The 14,538-nt window shown below is 45.5% G+C and overlaps 1 protein-coding gene across 3 annotated transcripts in view; it reads left to right on the top strand.

Moving 5' to 3' along the window:
- Positions 1-7,869: 7,869 nt before the first annotated feature.
- Positions 7,870-14,538, top strand: part of KSR2 (kinase suppressor of ras 2) — a 202,982-nt gene continuing 196,313 nt past the window's right edge. For all 3 annotated transcript variants that reach the window (XM_087705677.1, XM_087705678.1, XM_087705679.1), the window contains exon 1: positions 7,870-8,057. In XM_087705677.1, the coding sequence (XP_087561803.1) occupies positions 7,884-8,057 (174 nt within the window). In that variant the 5' untranslated portion in view covers positions 7,870-7,883. The remainder of the gene's footprint in view (positions 8,058-14,538) is intronic.

The following is a 14,538-nucleotide window of genomic DNA, read 5'->3' as shown; positions in this document are numbered from 1 at the left end:
TCCGGGATGGTATATGGTATCCTGCCTTGAACAGAGGGTTGGACTAGAAGACCTCTGAGGCCCCTTCCAGCCTTATCATTGTTCTATATTCTATAACAAAGAAATGGGAAGAGAAGAAGGTGAAGCTGGTGTGAAGGGGGAAAAAAAGGAAAACAGAAATGAGCGAGCAAAATAATAAGGCCATGAGCTATGAAACTGAAAACTCTGTTCTTACAACACAGAATGAATATTGAATCCATGGAGAAATATTAATTGGACTTTCCATTGCGTAGACAGAAAGCCAGTTTGCGTATGACCTGACCCAGGTTTTCCATTGGGGATTTTAAAAAAGATAAAACAAGAGTTTTTTTTTCCTCTTGGAAGAAGGCATGATTTTGAGTTGCAGGATAAGCCCAGAGTTCTTGGTGGAATCCACATTTTCAGGGTGTAATTTAACCCCACCTTCATAAAATGAAATCTGACCTCATATCCGAACATTGATTAACAAAGTAGTGCAACTACTAACTCAAAACATAGAAAGTCAGTACCTCCTCCCAAATATTGCATTTCCAACTTTAAGAATTTTCAACCCAATCCTTTACTGGACATTCGCTGTGGAAAAGGTGATTTTAAGCACACTTGAAGATCATGGTACAAAATGAACTTTCTTTAAGTGGCATGTCGATTTATTCAAGCAAAATATTCCAACACTTTGAAAAGTTGTGCACCAGGAGCCAAGCTTGATTTGAAAGAGATTCTCTTGATTCAAAATTACACTCCCCTTTTGATTATAAGCTCAGGATTTAATCAGAAACCTTGAAACATGATTGCAATGATAAAGTACCTGAAGGTAACTTCTAAGTACATTTTAAATCCCTCCCTCTTATTTGCATGTCTATGTTACAGTTTAATACCCCGTAACTAATAATCCCTGCACCAAACAGATCCATCTTATTTCCTCTAGTCCATTTTCACTACAAATTATGGATTTAAGAGGAAGATTTGAAGAATCGTTGTTGCAGTAATAAACATACTTGAAGGCAACATTTAAGTACTATGTTTAAAATTCTCCTGTTTACATTTGTGTGTGTTGCAGCAAAGTGCCAAATGTATCAAAACCCCAAAGCTTTGTTTACTTTTTGTCTATTGACAACAACAATATGTTTCTAATCCCCTTCAGATGAATTGATTTCAACTCTTGTTAATTCCCATCCTACAGGTATACATAATTACTATAGAATACACCTTCCTGTACAAGGAGCATCACTTTTATACTGTATATTCTCCTCAGTGGGATCCTAGACTTTTGCCCCAAAGGGTTTTTTACGGCTCAGGTTTTTGCTAAGTCTGCAACAAATTGCATTTACACATTAAGCTAAACCATGGTTTCCTTAGTACTTAAGGGGCTGTCACAAACAGAGGGGACTGACTTATTCTCTAGGCACCAGAGTGTTGTGGCCCTCCAGCGGCCAGCAGAGCCAGCAACATATTCAGACAGTGAGGAGGTTGGGGAGGAACATGGGCCAGTCCTGGAGACTGGGGAAGGCTCCGATGAGGGCTCTGTGTCGGAGGCAGAGAGGGGGCCAGGGCTGCCTGAAAGTTATCAGCTGCCTTCAGAGTGAGACATCAATGAGGCAGAAGAACAGCTGGAGCCTGTTCCCAGTGTGCGCATGCACAGAGTTGCCAGATGAAGGGAAGAGCTAAAGAACAGGGGTCAACTTGGGAGTAAGGCCACAGGTGGACGATGAATGGCCCCTTCCAGAGGAAATAAAAGAGGGAGCAAAAGGGGAGTGGAGTTTGCAGGAGACAATTAGTTTGCTTAATTGGCTTGTGATCCTCCAAGACTCCTTGCCAAGTTTTGCAGATATCGGCCTGGCAGCTCTCCAAGCCAGATAAGGTCTGTGACTGTAAATCCTCCCTTGAAAGACTTTGCTGGATGTGAATGAGCAGAATTCACAGTAATTTAATAAAAAGGGTTTTTGTCGGGACAAGCAGTTTGCTTCATGCTCTTGGGAAGCCTAGTTAGAACACAGAGGGCAGGACAAGAAGTAATGGGTGAAAGAGATGCAGCTTCTAGAAATAAGGAAAACATTTCTGACAGCGTAAGCAAATAATTAGTGGAATAGGTTGTCTCCTGTAGTTATAGCTGCTCCCTCATTGGAGGTTTTCAAAAAATAGACTGGACAACGGTTTGACTGGGATGGCATAAGATCTCCTGTCTTGAGCAGGGGATTGGACTGGAAGATCTCCAAAGTCCCTTCCAGCCCTATGGTTCTATGTTCTACATTCTAGCCAGTTAACTGATTCACAAACTTAAATCTGGTTAATGAACCTCAGCAGATGACTTGACACAACATACTAGCCCTTTAAACATATGGCATATTTGTTGTTCAGTCACTAAGCCATGTCCGACTCTTTGCAACCCCATAGCACACACCCCTCCCATTCTTCCATGGTCTCCCGGAGTTTGCCCAAATAAAATGGCATGTTACAGGTTAATAATATCAACGACTCCAGCTACATATTCCCATCCCAAGACGGACTGCATAAAAACCTACCCCTTTCTTCCAGATGCCGGCCTCTCTTGGAATTGCCACACTGTGGGGGAAACAGAATGGGAAAATTGACTGAGCGAGTGGAAGTGATGAAGAAGTCACCGGTAAAACCCATGCAGCATTTGTTTTTCTACAGATACGGTAAGAAAAACACATGCAGAATGAAAGCATATATTACTCAGAACTCGCTCTGGTACAACCTTTGGGGTCTGAATTTATGTCACATTCAAATATGAATCACTAGCTGGATACCCGTACTTCGCTACGAATCTATGTAATCGGGTTTGATACTTAAAGCTTGAAAATGAATATAGAATGTGTAACTCCTTAGCATCAGAGCATGTTAATATAAGGCAACTGGCAGTTGGAACAGACTTCCTTTCAATGGGGAGGGGAAGTAGAATGTCTAAACCAGTGGTTCTCAATCTGTGGGTCGGGACCCTTTGGGGGTCAAACGACCTTTTCACAGGGGTCGCCTAAAACCATTGGGAAACACATATTTTTGAAAAAATACAAAAGAACATAAAATAATTTTATGGTGGGGGGGGGTCACCACAACATGAGGAACCATATTAAAGGATCGTGGCGTTAGGAAGGTTAAGACCCACTGGTCTAAACCTTCATCCTGCAATGAGTCAAGCGCCGGCCACGTCCATGCCTGGTCTAGCAAAGAGCGTATTAATATAAGACAACTAGCAGTTGGAACAGAGTTCCTTTCAGGTGGGAAGGGGAGTAGAATGTCTAACTCCTTAGCATCACAGCGTGTTAATATAATACTGTATAAGAAATGCTAATGATCTGATGGTCATTTCGAAAAATCCTTTCTTAGCAAACACCTAGAAGCCAAGAGGAACATACGTGCCAGATTTCAAGTTTGTAGGTTTTACGGTTCTGGAGATTTCGTGATGATGCATGAGTGGTATTTCACTTTTATATATATAGATTTGAGGCAACGCACACAAATACACACACACACACACACACACACACACACACAAACACAAACACTAGAAGTATTGTTATGGATAATTGTTGCAATATATACTAAAAAGTCCAGCTGCTTTTGTTCTTTGGGTTACAGATAAAGTACAGGTAGGCCTCCACTTGCAATGGAGCCCAACATTTCTGTTGTTAAGTGAGTTTTACTCCATTTGACGGCCTTTCTTGCCAGAGTTCTTAAGGAAATCACTGTGGTCGTTAAGTTAGTAACACGGTTTTTAAGTGAATCTTCCTTCCCTATTGAATTTGCTTGCCAGAAGGTTGCAAAAGGTGATGCCGTATCCCTGGGACACCGCAACTCTCATAAACATGAGCCAGCTGAATTTCGATCATGTGATTATGGGGATGTTTCAGTGGTCGTAAGTGTGAAAAAATCAGTCCTAAGATGCTTTTTATTTTCAACTGAACTATCACAAAACAAATGGTTGTAAGTTGAGGACTACTTGCAGCCAAAGGTTATGACCCCAGGCTGACAGAGAAGTTAATCTACTTCCTAAATCCATATTCAGCCTTTTCATTTGAAGAGAGATGCTGTAATGTTTCGACAATTTTCTTTGTCCTGTTTTGCATAATCTCTCCCACTTTTTAACCCCATCGACAGATGAACAGAATGCCATATTTGGCAAGGCGCTGCTTATATTGTGTGACCTCTAATCAGTAAGTTCGTATTAATCACAAACATTTTTAAAAAAACCACCTCAAAGCTTTATTGTCTCCTTGAGAATTTCCACAAACACAGCTCAGTCACCCTACCCTCCTACACCGAATTCTGACTAAAGTTTCACTGTTGACAAGAAATGTTCCACGGGGAATCATGACATGCTGGTACCTATCTCAAGCGAGATACGGTTGCGGGCTTCCCAGGCACATGTTAGAGAAGAATGTATTAGAAGCGTTAGAAAGGGAATCTTGGTTTTCTCCGATGTCAGCCTGTCTTACTCTCTGACTCATTTGTTCCTTCATTTGCCAAGCAAATTATTGCATCCCTTGGATGTAGCAGCCAACGGAGGGAAGCCTTCACACTTGAGGCTTCAAAAGAGAAGTTGGTTGAAGATTGTATCTACTTAGGTAGATTGCATCTACTTATGGTAGAAGAAGGAGGAGGGGAGGAGGAGGAAGAGGAGGAGGAGGAGGAGGAGAAGGAGGAGGAGGAAAAGAAGAATTAGAAGAATTAGAAGAAGAATTAGAAGAAGGAGAAGGAGGAGAAGGAGAAGAAAAGAAGAATTAGGAGGAGGAGGAGGAGGAGGAGGAGGAGGAAGAAGAAGAAGTAGAAGTAGAAGTAGAAGTAGAAGTAGAAGTAGAAGTAGAAGTAGAAGTAGAAGTAGAAGTAGAAGTAGAAGTAGAAGTAGAAGTAGAAGTAGTAGTTGTTTGATCTCCTGACTGGTTGGATTGTCTTGCAGTCCATGGGACTTGCAGGAGTCTTCTCCAGCACCAGAGTTCAAAGGCCTCCATTCTTTGGAGCTCAGCCTTTCTTATAGTCCAACTTTCACAGCCATCCATTACAACTGGTTTTTAGTCTGCTGTCTAGATTTGCCTAAAGAGTAGGTAGGTTGAAAAGCATGGGTCCCTCCAGTAATATGTAGCTACCCCCTTGAGAATGGCATGAATATCTTCAGAGTTTAATGTTAGCTTTGGAGAGAGTGGTGCTTACAAAGATTTTAAAATAAATACATTTCCTAAATAAAGAAGGGCCACCTTTGCTCTTCTTGAGCAATTTGCCCAGATGTGATTATACAGATCAGGTTTAGACACCACACAAAATGTAGCACTGATATGGCATTCAAGTCCAGCTCATTGTAGTTTATGCAGCAAACTATGATTAAAACAGGGCTTGGAAGAATGTATGAAACGTTTCCAGTCTGTGAGCTTGTTGATCAGAAAGGTTGGTGACCTATATCCTTATTTTGTGGTAAGAACAGGTTATATCCTCACTCTGATTTGTTGAAACCCTGGAATTAGGAGAATTGCATTTTTTAGAAAGGACCCAGGTTGGGGTGGGTAAAACTTGTTCCAGTTATGCCTCTACCTGTTCGAGCTGAACCTGGGCCTCCAGTGAAACCATTCCCCTGTAATTTATGCCACCACAAGAGGTGTGGCTCAGTGGCTGAACACCTGCTTTGCATCCACAGAGTCCAAGGTTCACTCTTCTTACACGTTATTAGTGATCAGAGTAAGATACGCATCCATTTCCCACCTGCTCAGCAGACCCTTCTAGGTCTCCCTTTCATATATCTAGAGAGAGCGAACGAAGAAAAAATTTTTATTTATTGGCTGGACGTGTGCTTTGTGAGTCTGATTCTATTCCAAAGGTGTTTTGGACTTCCTTGATTCCCGCCCACCCCCCTTTGGAAATGTTTTGCTTCTCATCTAAGAAGCTTCTCCTCATCCCAGAAGCAAAACGTTTTCAAGAGGGAAAAACCCAGTTGCCCTTTGGAAAAAGCACCTTTGGGACACCCATGCCCTGGATGATCGAGAATCCCCATAGTTCTCTAGTTTAACTGCCAGCATCTTCTGGAAATGTTGTTGTTGCTAGTTGCGAATCCCACCTATCGCATCCCCATGGACCACATTCCTCCAGACCTTCCTGTGCTCTACCATCCTCCGGAGTCCATTTAGGCTCACACCGGCTGCTTCGGTGACTCCCTCCAGCCACCTCCTTCTCTGCCGTCCCCTTCTTCTCTTGCCCTCCATCATTTCCAGCATGAGGCTCTTCTCCAGGGAGTCCTTCCTTCTCATTAGGTGGCCAAAGTACTTGAGTTTCCTCTTCAGGATCCGGCCTTCTAAAGTGCAGTCAGGGTTGATCTCCTCTAGGACTGACCGATTGGATGGCCTTGCAGTCCAAGGGACTCACAGGAGTCTTCTCCAGCACCAGAGTTCAAAGGCCTCCATTCTTTGGCGCTCAGCCTTCCTTATGGTCCAACCTTCACAGCCATCCATTGCAACTGGGAAAACCATAGTTTTGATTTATGGAAATAATTATCTCTTAAAATGTGTTTAGTTTGTTGCTGTGTATGTCTCTATAGGTACAGCTAGTCCTTGACTTACAGCCACAATTGGGTTTCAGAATTTCCACCGCTCAACAAGTGAGTCATATTTTACGTCCTGTTGCTAAATGAATTGTGCATGCTTTGATCAGCAAATGATGATGTTGTTAAGTGAATTCACCTCCCCCCCAACCGCCTCATGGATTTTGTGGGTCAGAAGCCAACCGAGAAGGTCACAAATGGCAATCACACAATCCCAACAACAGTCCTGTTGTGTACAATGTTGGTTATTAAGGGCCTGAATTCTGACCATGTGACCCTGAGGTGCTGTGGACTTTGTAAGGGAAAGGGGCTGTCACAAGTCTGGGGTTGTTTTTTTCCCTCAGTGCTGCTGTAACTTCATGCTGTCACTCCTTCACCCCTCCTGTTCAGATATGAGACCGTGGTCTTCTGGAGGCATTGGACCCCAACTCCCAGCAACCCCAACCAGCATGTCAAAAGGGGAAGAATGATGGGAGGTGTAGTTTTATAACAAGAGTAAGGGGGTGATAAACTCCCCCAGCCCTTTAAATGAAACCCATCTGCCAGCCCTGCCCTTCAGCCCGGTCCTTCCTTGCCACATAAAAAAAGAGATCCACTGCCCTCCACTTCCAGTTTCCCCAACTCCAAGCTGCCGCGGGGCATGGAGGATACTCTGCACATGCTTGCAGGACCCCTTTCCTTGAAGGCGGCGGGGAAAGCGGACGCCCGGCGGCAAGGCAATTGGCTAGAAGCGGCGGCAGACAGCCCTCCTTGCCTGGCGGGGACGTGGATGAGCCCTCCCCGCGTCGCCTGTGCGCGCCCCCGTGATTGACAAGGCGGCAGGCGGCGCGCGGGAGCCAGGCGGACGCTGCTGCTGCTGCTGCGGGCAAGCCGAACGGGAAAGGGAGAGCGGAGGAGGGGGGGGGGAGAGCGCGCAGACCCCCCACTCTATCCCCGTAGCCCGCCTGCCACTCATACTCCGGCCAGGCCAGCCGCAGCCTCGGGGCTCCCCGGCGGCCGCAGCGCCCCCTCCCCCCCAAAAACCACCTCGCCTTCTTCCCCGAGCGGTGGGGCTGCTGCCGCTGCTCTGAGCCGGAGCAGGCGGGAGAGCGCGAGGATCGCGGGGCAGCGGCCGGAGGGGCGGGCCGGCCACCCAGGTGGAGGGCTGGCGCGGTGGGGGCGGCGAGGAGGGGGCGGCCGCGGGGCCGCCGCCTCCTGGGGGGAGCGGGCCGCTGGCGGCGGCGGCGGCGGCGGCGGTGGCTTCGTCCCCCTGATCCGCGAGGAAGAGGAGGAGGAGGAAGAGGAGGAAGAAGAGGAGGAGGAGGAGGAGGAAGAGGCGCGAGCGATGGACGAGGCCGCTATGCCGCCGCCGCCGCCGCCTCTCAGCCTGCAGAAAGCGCTGCAGCAGTGCGAACTGGTCCAGAACATGATCGACATCAGCATCTCCAACCTGGAGGGGCTGCGCACCAAATGCGCCACGTCCAACGACCTCACGCAGAAGGAGATCCGCACCTTGGAGGTAAGGGGGTGAGTGGGTGGGAGGGAAGGAGGGAGGAGGGGGTAGGTATAGAGGGAAAGGTGCGCCTTCAGCCCCCTCCTCTCCCCCCTCCCACTTCAACACCACCCCATCCCCGACGGCCGAGCGGGGTCCCGGCCATGGATGCGTGTGGATGAGCGAAAGGCGGCGGAGAGCGCCGCGCGTCTTGCAGGTGCCCCAACCAGGCGCTCGCTTTTCCTTTTGATGCGGGCTTGCGGCGGAGATGGGGGGGGGGGGAGGGAAACAGAGAGAGAGAGAGAGACTACGATTCCCTCTTCCTGGACCTCTGGAATAAGGATGATTCCCCTCCCCGGTTTTCTCTCCTCCACCGGACATGGGCAGAATAGTCGCTCCTCCTCTATCACGTCTCCCCCGCTTCCCCCCCCCCGCCGCCCGCTTCCCATTACAAGCCCAGGAGGCCAAATGCAGAAAAGCTGTCCTATCTCTCTATCCCCCTCCCCAAATGGTAATAACTAAAGCCCCCCCCTTTTTGCACTGGGGAGTTAAAAATAAACTGGTATCTATGGAGTGGGGGTGGGTTGGGAGAGGGAGGGAGGGAGGGGAAAACAGAAAAGTCTCATTGAGTGGTTAATTGGAAGGGGGGGTTGCCGACAGTAATAATGTTGGGAGCAGAAAGAGGGGAGGGGGCTTTGCCATAGGAGAAGGGACCAGATCTATGTGGCAGGAGGTATTTACAGGGCTTGGCTAGGTCTCTGCAGGTGCACGGAATGGCAGGTGTCCAGTTTTTTGGGGAACCTCTACAGGTAGTCCTCAGCTTACGACCACAACTTGAGCCCCCCGAATGTATGTTTCTAAGCGAGAAATTTGCGAAGTGAGTTATGCTCCATTGGACGGTCTTCACTTAACCTTTGTTAAGTGAATCACTGCCGTTGTTAAGCGAGGCCGGTTTCTCCATAGACTTGGCTGGTCAGAAGATTGCAAAAGGCGATCCCGTGACCCCTGGGGACACGGCGGCCGTCATAAATGTGAGAAAAGTGTGAAAAATGGGGCGTGAGTCCCCTTTTTCCCCCCAGTGTCGCCTTCGCTTTGAACGTTGTAAAGTTGAAGACTACCTGTGTTTTTGACCCGGCTGGTTTTGGGAGTTTCAGAACTCAAAAGCTGAGGCTGACAGGTGGAAGAAACCGAGTTGTGGTTTTGACACACCCTCCCCAACCTTCCTGCTAGTCTTCGTGGAAAAATGATTCAGTGGGGAGAGCCCAGACAGCATCTCTGGAGAGGGACTGCCAAGGGGCCTCCATTTGCAAGCTGGGAGCCCCATGGCACTGTCTGTTGATTCTCAGGGCATCACAATTAATTTCCCTCCAGGCCAGGAGGGTTGGCTGTCCACACACAAACACACACACACACACACACAAACACACTCATCCTTTGACCCTTCCCCAGGATTTGCAACCAGGTTGTGTAACTCTTGAGCACCACACAAACAGATCTCTATGCCTTTTCTCCTACCTGGATTCCCCCCCTCCCTCTTTCCTAAACTGCTTCCAGTGTCATCTTCCCCCTCCTCCCTGTTGGAAATGCCTGTATTTCGAGGAGGGGGTAATCTCACCTCTCCCCCCCCTCCGCCCCAGGTCCTGGAGTTGGGTACCGTTGCCTGGCAGCTGAGGAAACAACAGCTGTAGATTTGTTTTTCAAATTGTTTCAGTGGGCATGTTTTATTACCGTTGCAGCCAACGGCTTCTTGTTCATTTATTCAATTCCTAAAGGTAAAGGTTCCCCTGGCACATACGTGCTAGTCGTTCCCGACTCTAGGAGGCGCTGCTCACCTCCGTTTCAAAGCCGAAGAGCCAGCGCTGTCCGAAGATGTCTCTGTGGTCATGTGGACGGCATGACTCAATGCCAAAGGCGCACGGAGCACTGTTACCTTCCCACCAAAGGTGGTCCCTATTTTTCTACTTGCATTTTTTTACGTGCTTCCAAACTGCTAGGTTGGCAGAAGCTGGGACAAGTCACAGGAGCTCACTCCGTTACACGGTGCTAGGGATTCGACCCGACGAACTGATCGACAAGCTCACCGTCTTAGCCACTGAGCCACCATGGCCCTATATTCAATTCCTACGGCCACCCAAACTGCAAGAGTGAGTCCCAGGTGACCTAAAATTTGAGGAAAAGTAAAAATGTTCCGATACCTGGCCTTCCCCCTTCCCCATTGCATCTGCTTGGTGAAACTTTCCCCTCGCAATTTCCCCTTTCTTTATGTAAGACAGGTCTTCTTGATGGTGGCCCCTTCCTTATGGAATTTCATTCCCCCCAGAGATATGGTTGGCCCCCATTTCTGTTCTGAAAGGCCCTGAAAATAGGGGTTTTGTCAAATGGGTCTAGGGCAGGGGTCAGCAACCTTAAATACTCAAAGAGCCACTTGAACCCGTTTCCCACAGAAAAGAAAATACTGGGAACTATAAAACCTTTCCCGTGCCCAACTATTTCCTGATTGCCCCCAAAACCAAGATATGTATTTGAATTAAAGGCTCTGTTTTCTTCTGAAACTTTTCCTTTCTTGGATTTATCCATGGTTGGCCTACTGGGGGTCGAAAAGCTCAATAAATTGTGTGCTGACAGGTGTCGCACATTGGCGGTTGTGACACATATTTTTAGCGACAGGGAGCCGCAGCAGAGGGATGAAAGAGCCACATGTGGCTCCGGAGCCGCAGATTGCTGACCCCTGGTCTAGGGGTCCTGAATGGAGAAAGAGCAGATCGAGCGATTGTCTGATTGTGTTGCTGCTGCCAGGGGAGGGGGTTAAATTTGTATTGAATACATTTATATTGAATTTTCTGCATTGAATATGAATTTTTCAATGTTGTGCAAGCGGTTCAGAGTGACCTGTGCCTGAGTTGGGTTGGCCGTTTACATTTGTTTAATAAATAAAATAAAGAAATAAGCTGCATGCACGTGCTGGAAGAGCACGCAAGCAAAATTGTAAAAGAGCCGTTCCTCTCTGCCGTACAGTAGTCCCTGATTTACGACGCAGTTGAACCAAACATTTCCATTGCTCAGCAAGACAGTCGTCAAGCGAGTTTTACCCCATTTTATGATCTTTCTTGCCATGTTTGTTAAGCGAATGCCTATTCTATTCTATTCTATTCTATTCTATTCTACTGTACTCTACTCTATATGCCTATTCTATTCTATTCTATTCTATTCTATTCTATTCTATTCTATTCTATTCTATTCTATTCTATTCTATTCTATTCTATTCTATTCTATTCTATTCTATTCTATTCTATTCTATTCTATTCTATTCTATTCTACTCTACTCTACTCTACTCTACTCTATATGCCTATTCTATTCTATTCTATTCTACTCTACTCTACTCTACTCTATATGCCTATTCTATTCTATTCTATTCTATTCTATTCTATTCTATTCTATTCTATTCTATTCTATTCTATTCTATTCTATTCTTAGTCTACTCCACTCCACTCGACTCCACTCTATATGCCTATTCTATTCTATTCTATTCTATTCTATTCTATTCTATTCTATTCTATTCTATTCTATTCTATACTATACTATACGCCTATTCTATTCTACTCTACTCTATTTTATATGCCTACTCTACTCTACTCTACTCTACACCTCCTATTCTATTCTATTCTATTCTTATTCTACTCTACTCTACTCTACTCTACTCTACTCTACTCTACTCTACTCTACTCTACTCCACTCCACTCTGTATGCCTATTCTATTCTGTTCCGTTCCATTCCATTCTTATTCTATTCTATTCTTATTCTACTCTACTCTACTCCACTCCACTCTGTATGCCTATTCTATTCTATTCTATTCTATTCTATTCTATTCTATTCTATTCTATTCTATTCTTTTCTTAGTCTACTCCACTCCACTCCACTCTATATGCCTATTCTATTCTATTCTATTCTATTCTATTCTATTCTATTCTATTCTATTCTATTCTATTCTATTCTATTCTATTCTATACACCTATTCTATTCTACTCTACTCTATTCTATATGCCTATTCTACTCTACTCTACTCTACACCTCTATTCTATTCTATTCTATTCTTATTCTAGTCTAGTCTAGTCTAGTCTACTCTACTCCACTCCACTCTGTATGCCTATTCTGTTCTGTTCTGTTCTGTTCCGTTCCATTCCATTCTTATTTTATTCTATTCTTATTCTACTCTACTCTACTCCACTCCACTCTGTATGCCTATTCTATTCTATTCTATTCTATTCTATTCTATTCTATTCTATTCTATTCTATTCTATTCTATTCTATTCCATTCCATTCCATTCCATTCCATTCCATTCTTATTCTACTCTACTCTACTCTACTCTACTCTACTCTATATTCCTATTCCATTCCATTCCATTCCATTCTCTATTCTGTTCTGTTCTATTCTATTCTCCATGCTCCCTTCCAACTATCTGATTCCGTAATTAATTATAAAATGGCAAGAGGACTTGATAACATGGTAGAAGTTTAGTGTTGGGAATAGTTTACTTTAAAGGATTGGATGCAGGATCAATGTAATAGTTTGGCTGTTGTGGGAAACAAAGGGTAAAATACATATAGTTGTCAGCTGAAAGCTGTTCGTTTAGTGACCATTCAAAGTTACAACAGCACTGAAACAAGTGACTTGTGGCCATTTTTCACACTTACGACCATTTCAGCATCCCCGTGGTCACGTGCTCAAAATTCTGATGCTTGGCAACTGACTCATACTTATGATGGTTGCAGTGTCCCGGGGATTTCACATGACCCCCTTTTGCGACCTTCTGACAAGCAAAGTCGATGGGGAAGCCCAATTCACTTAGCGAGTGTGTTCCTAACTTAACACCTGCAGTGATTCGCTTAACAATGGTGGCAAGAAAGGTCGTAAAATGGGGCAAAACTCACTTGAGACATGTCTTCCTTAGCAGTGGAAATGTTGGGCCCCATTGTGGTCGTACGTTGAGGATTACCTCTCGTTGGAGCCTTGGCAAAGCTGTCTGTGCAAACACAAAACCATCCTTTCCTCCCCAAATGAAATATCTGTAATTCACTTAGAGCCCAGCAGTGTGGTGGCCAAGCTGGCTTCCAAAATGAAGAACAGTGGGCCAGTGGAGCTGGCAGCAGATTCAGACAGTGAGGAGGTTGGGGAGGAACCTGGGCCAGTCCTGGAGTCTGGGGAAGGCTCTGATGAGGGCTCTGTGTTGGAGGCAGAGAGGGGGCCAGGGCTGTATGCCAGTTATCAGCTGCCTTCAGAGTCAGACATCAGTGAGGCAGAAGAACAGCTGGAGCCTGTTCCCAGTGTGTGCATGCGCAGAGTTGCCAAAAAAAGAGAAGACCTAAAGAACAAGGGTCGACTTGGGAGAAAGGCCACAGGTGGATGGTGAATGGCCCCTCCCAGAAGAAATAAAACCGGAGTGAATGGGGAGTGGAGTTTGCAGGAGACCATTAGTTTACTTCATTGGTTCGTGACTCTCCCAGACTTCTTGCCAAGTTTTGCAGATATCGGCCTGGCAGCTCTCCAAGCCAGATAAGGTCTGTAACTGTAAATCCTCCCTGGAAAGACTTTGCTGGAGGTGAATAAGCAGAATTCCCAGCAAATTAATAAAAAGGTTTTTTTTTTGCCAGGACAAGGAGTTTGTTTCATGCTCTTGGGAAGCCTCAGTCAGAACAGGTGCAGAATAAAATATCATCGGCATATTATCACACTTACAGGCCATAGAATTTAAAAATGTTGGTAAAGTTCCCAGCATTCTCAGAATCTCTCTTGCCCAGCTCCAATGAGATCTGAGTCCATTTTAGATGGATTGGCTCCAGTCTGCAACAAATCACTGATTCTATCCGAAGGGTATCAAATTTGGAAAGTCAGCTCAATTCAGTTTGCCACTTTCGTTGCAGAAAGAATCCTTCATTTGGAAAGTGGATTGGTAAATTGGATCAGGACGTTATTGAATCAAACACCTGAATAAAAGCTTTGCATACTACTATAGCTGACCTGAAGCAAAGTTTTTTTTTAATCCAGTGCCTTCTTTTCGAGAAAGTAGAGATTGACAATCTGTGGCTTGATGCCATTTAAACCAGAAAAAAAAATATATCCAACTGCTTTAGAGTTTTTTTATGCCGGGCATCAAATCCCAACTGCCTGTCATGTTGTGTATGTTTGACAAAGCATTACAAGCTGATATCTGGCATGCCCCATTCACTTTAACTGATGTATTGGTTTCAACGTTCTTCCTTGGATTGATACATGGCACTTCTCCACTCTCCCCTTTAAAGGTATTTCTGACATACACTTCTCCATTTGTAATGCCTGCAGCAGATGTTAGTCCAGGGTGTGAGTGTTGAAAATTATTTCCCAATGGATATCCTTTAGGACGGGGTCTCTCAAACTTGGCAATTTTAAGCCATGTGGACTTCAACTCCCAGAATTCCTCAGCCAGTAATGCTTTGGGCAAGTTGTTCCCCAATTAATTTTATACAGTGGGA

This window comes from Thamnophis sirtalis, unplaced genomic scaffold (genome assembly GCF_051295495.1).
Source record: "Thamnophis sirtalis isolate CommonGarterSnake01/CBP01778 unplaced genomic scaffold, rThaSir2_p1.2 scaffold_2, whole genome shotgun sequence".
Taxonomy (NCBI): domain Eukaryota; kingdom Metazoa; phylum Chordata; class Lepidosauria; order Squamata; family Natricidae; genus Thamnophis; species Thamnophis sirtalis.
Note: the sequence above shows the minus strand (reverse complement) of the source record. Positions and strands in the feature narration are given on the sequence as shown.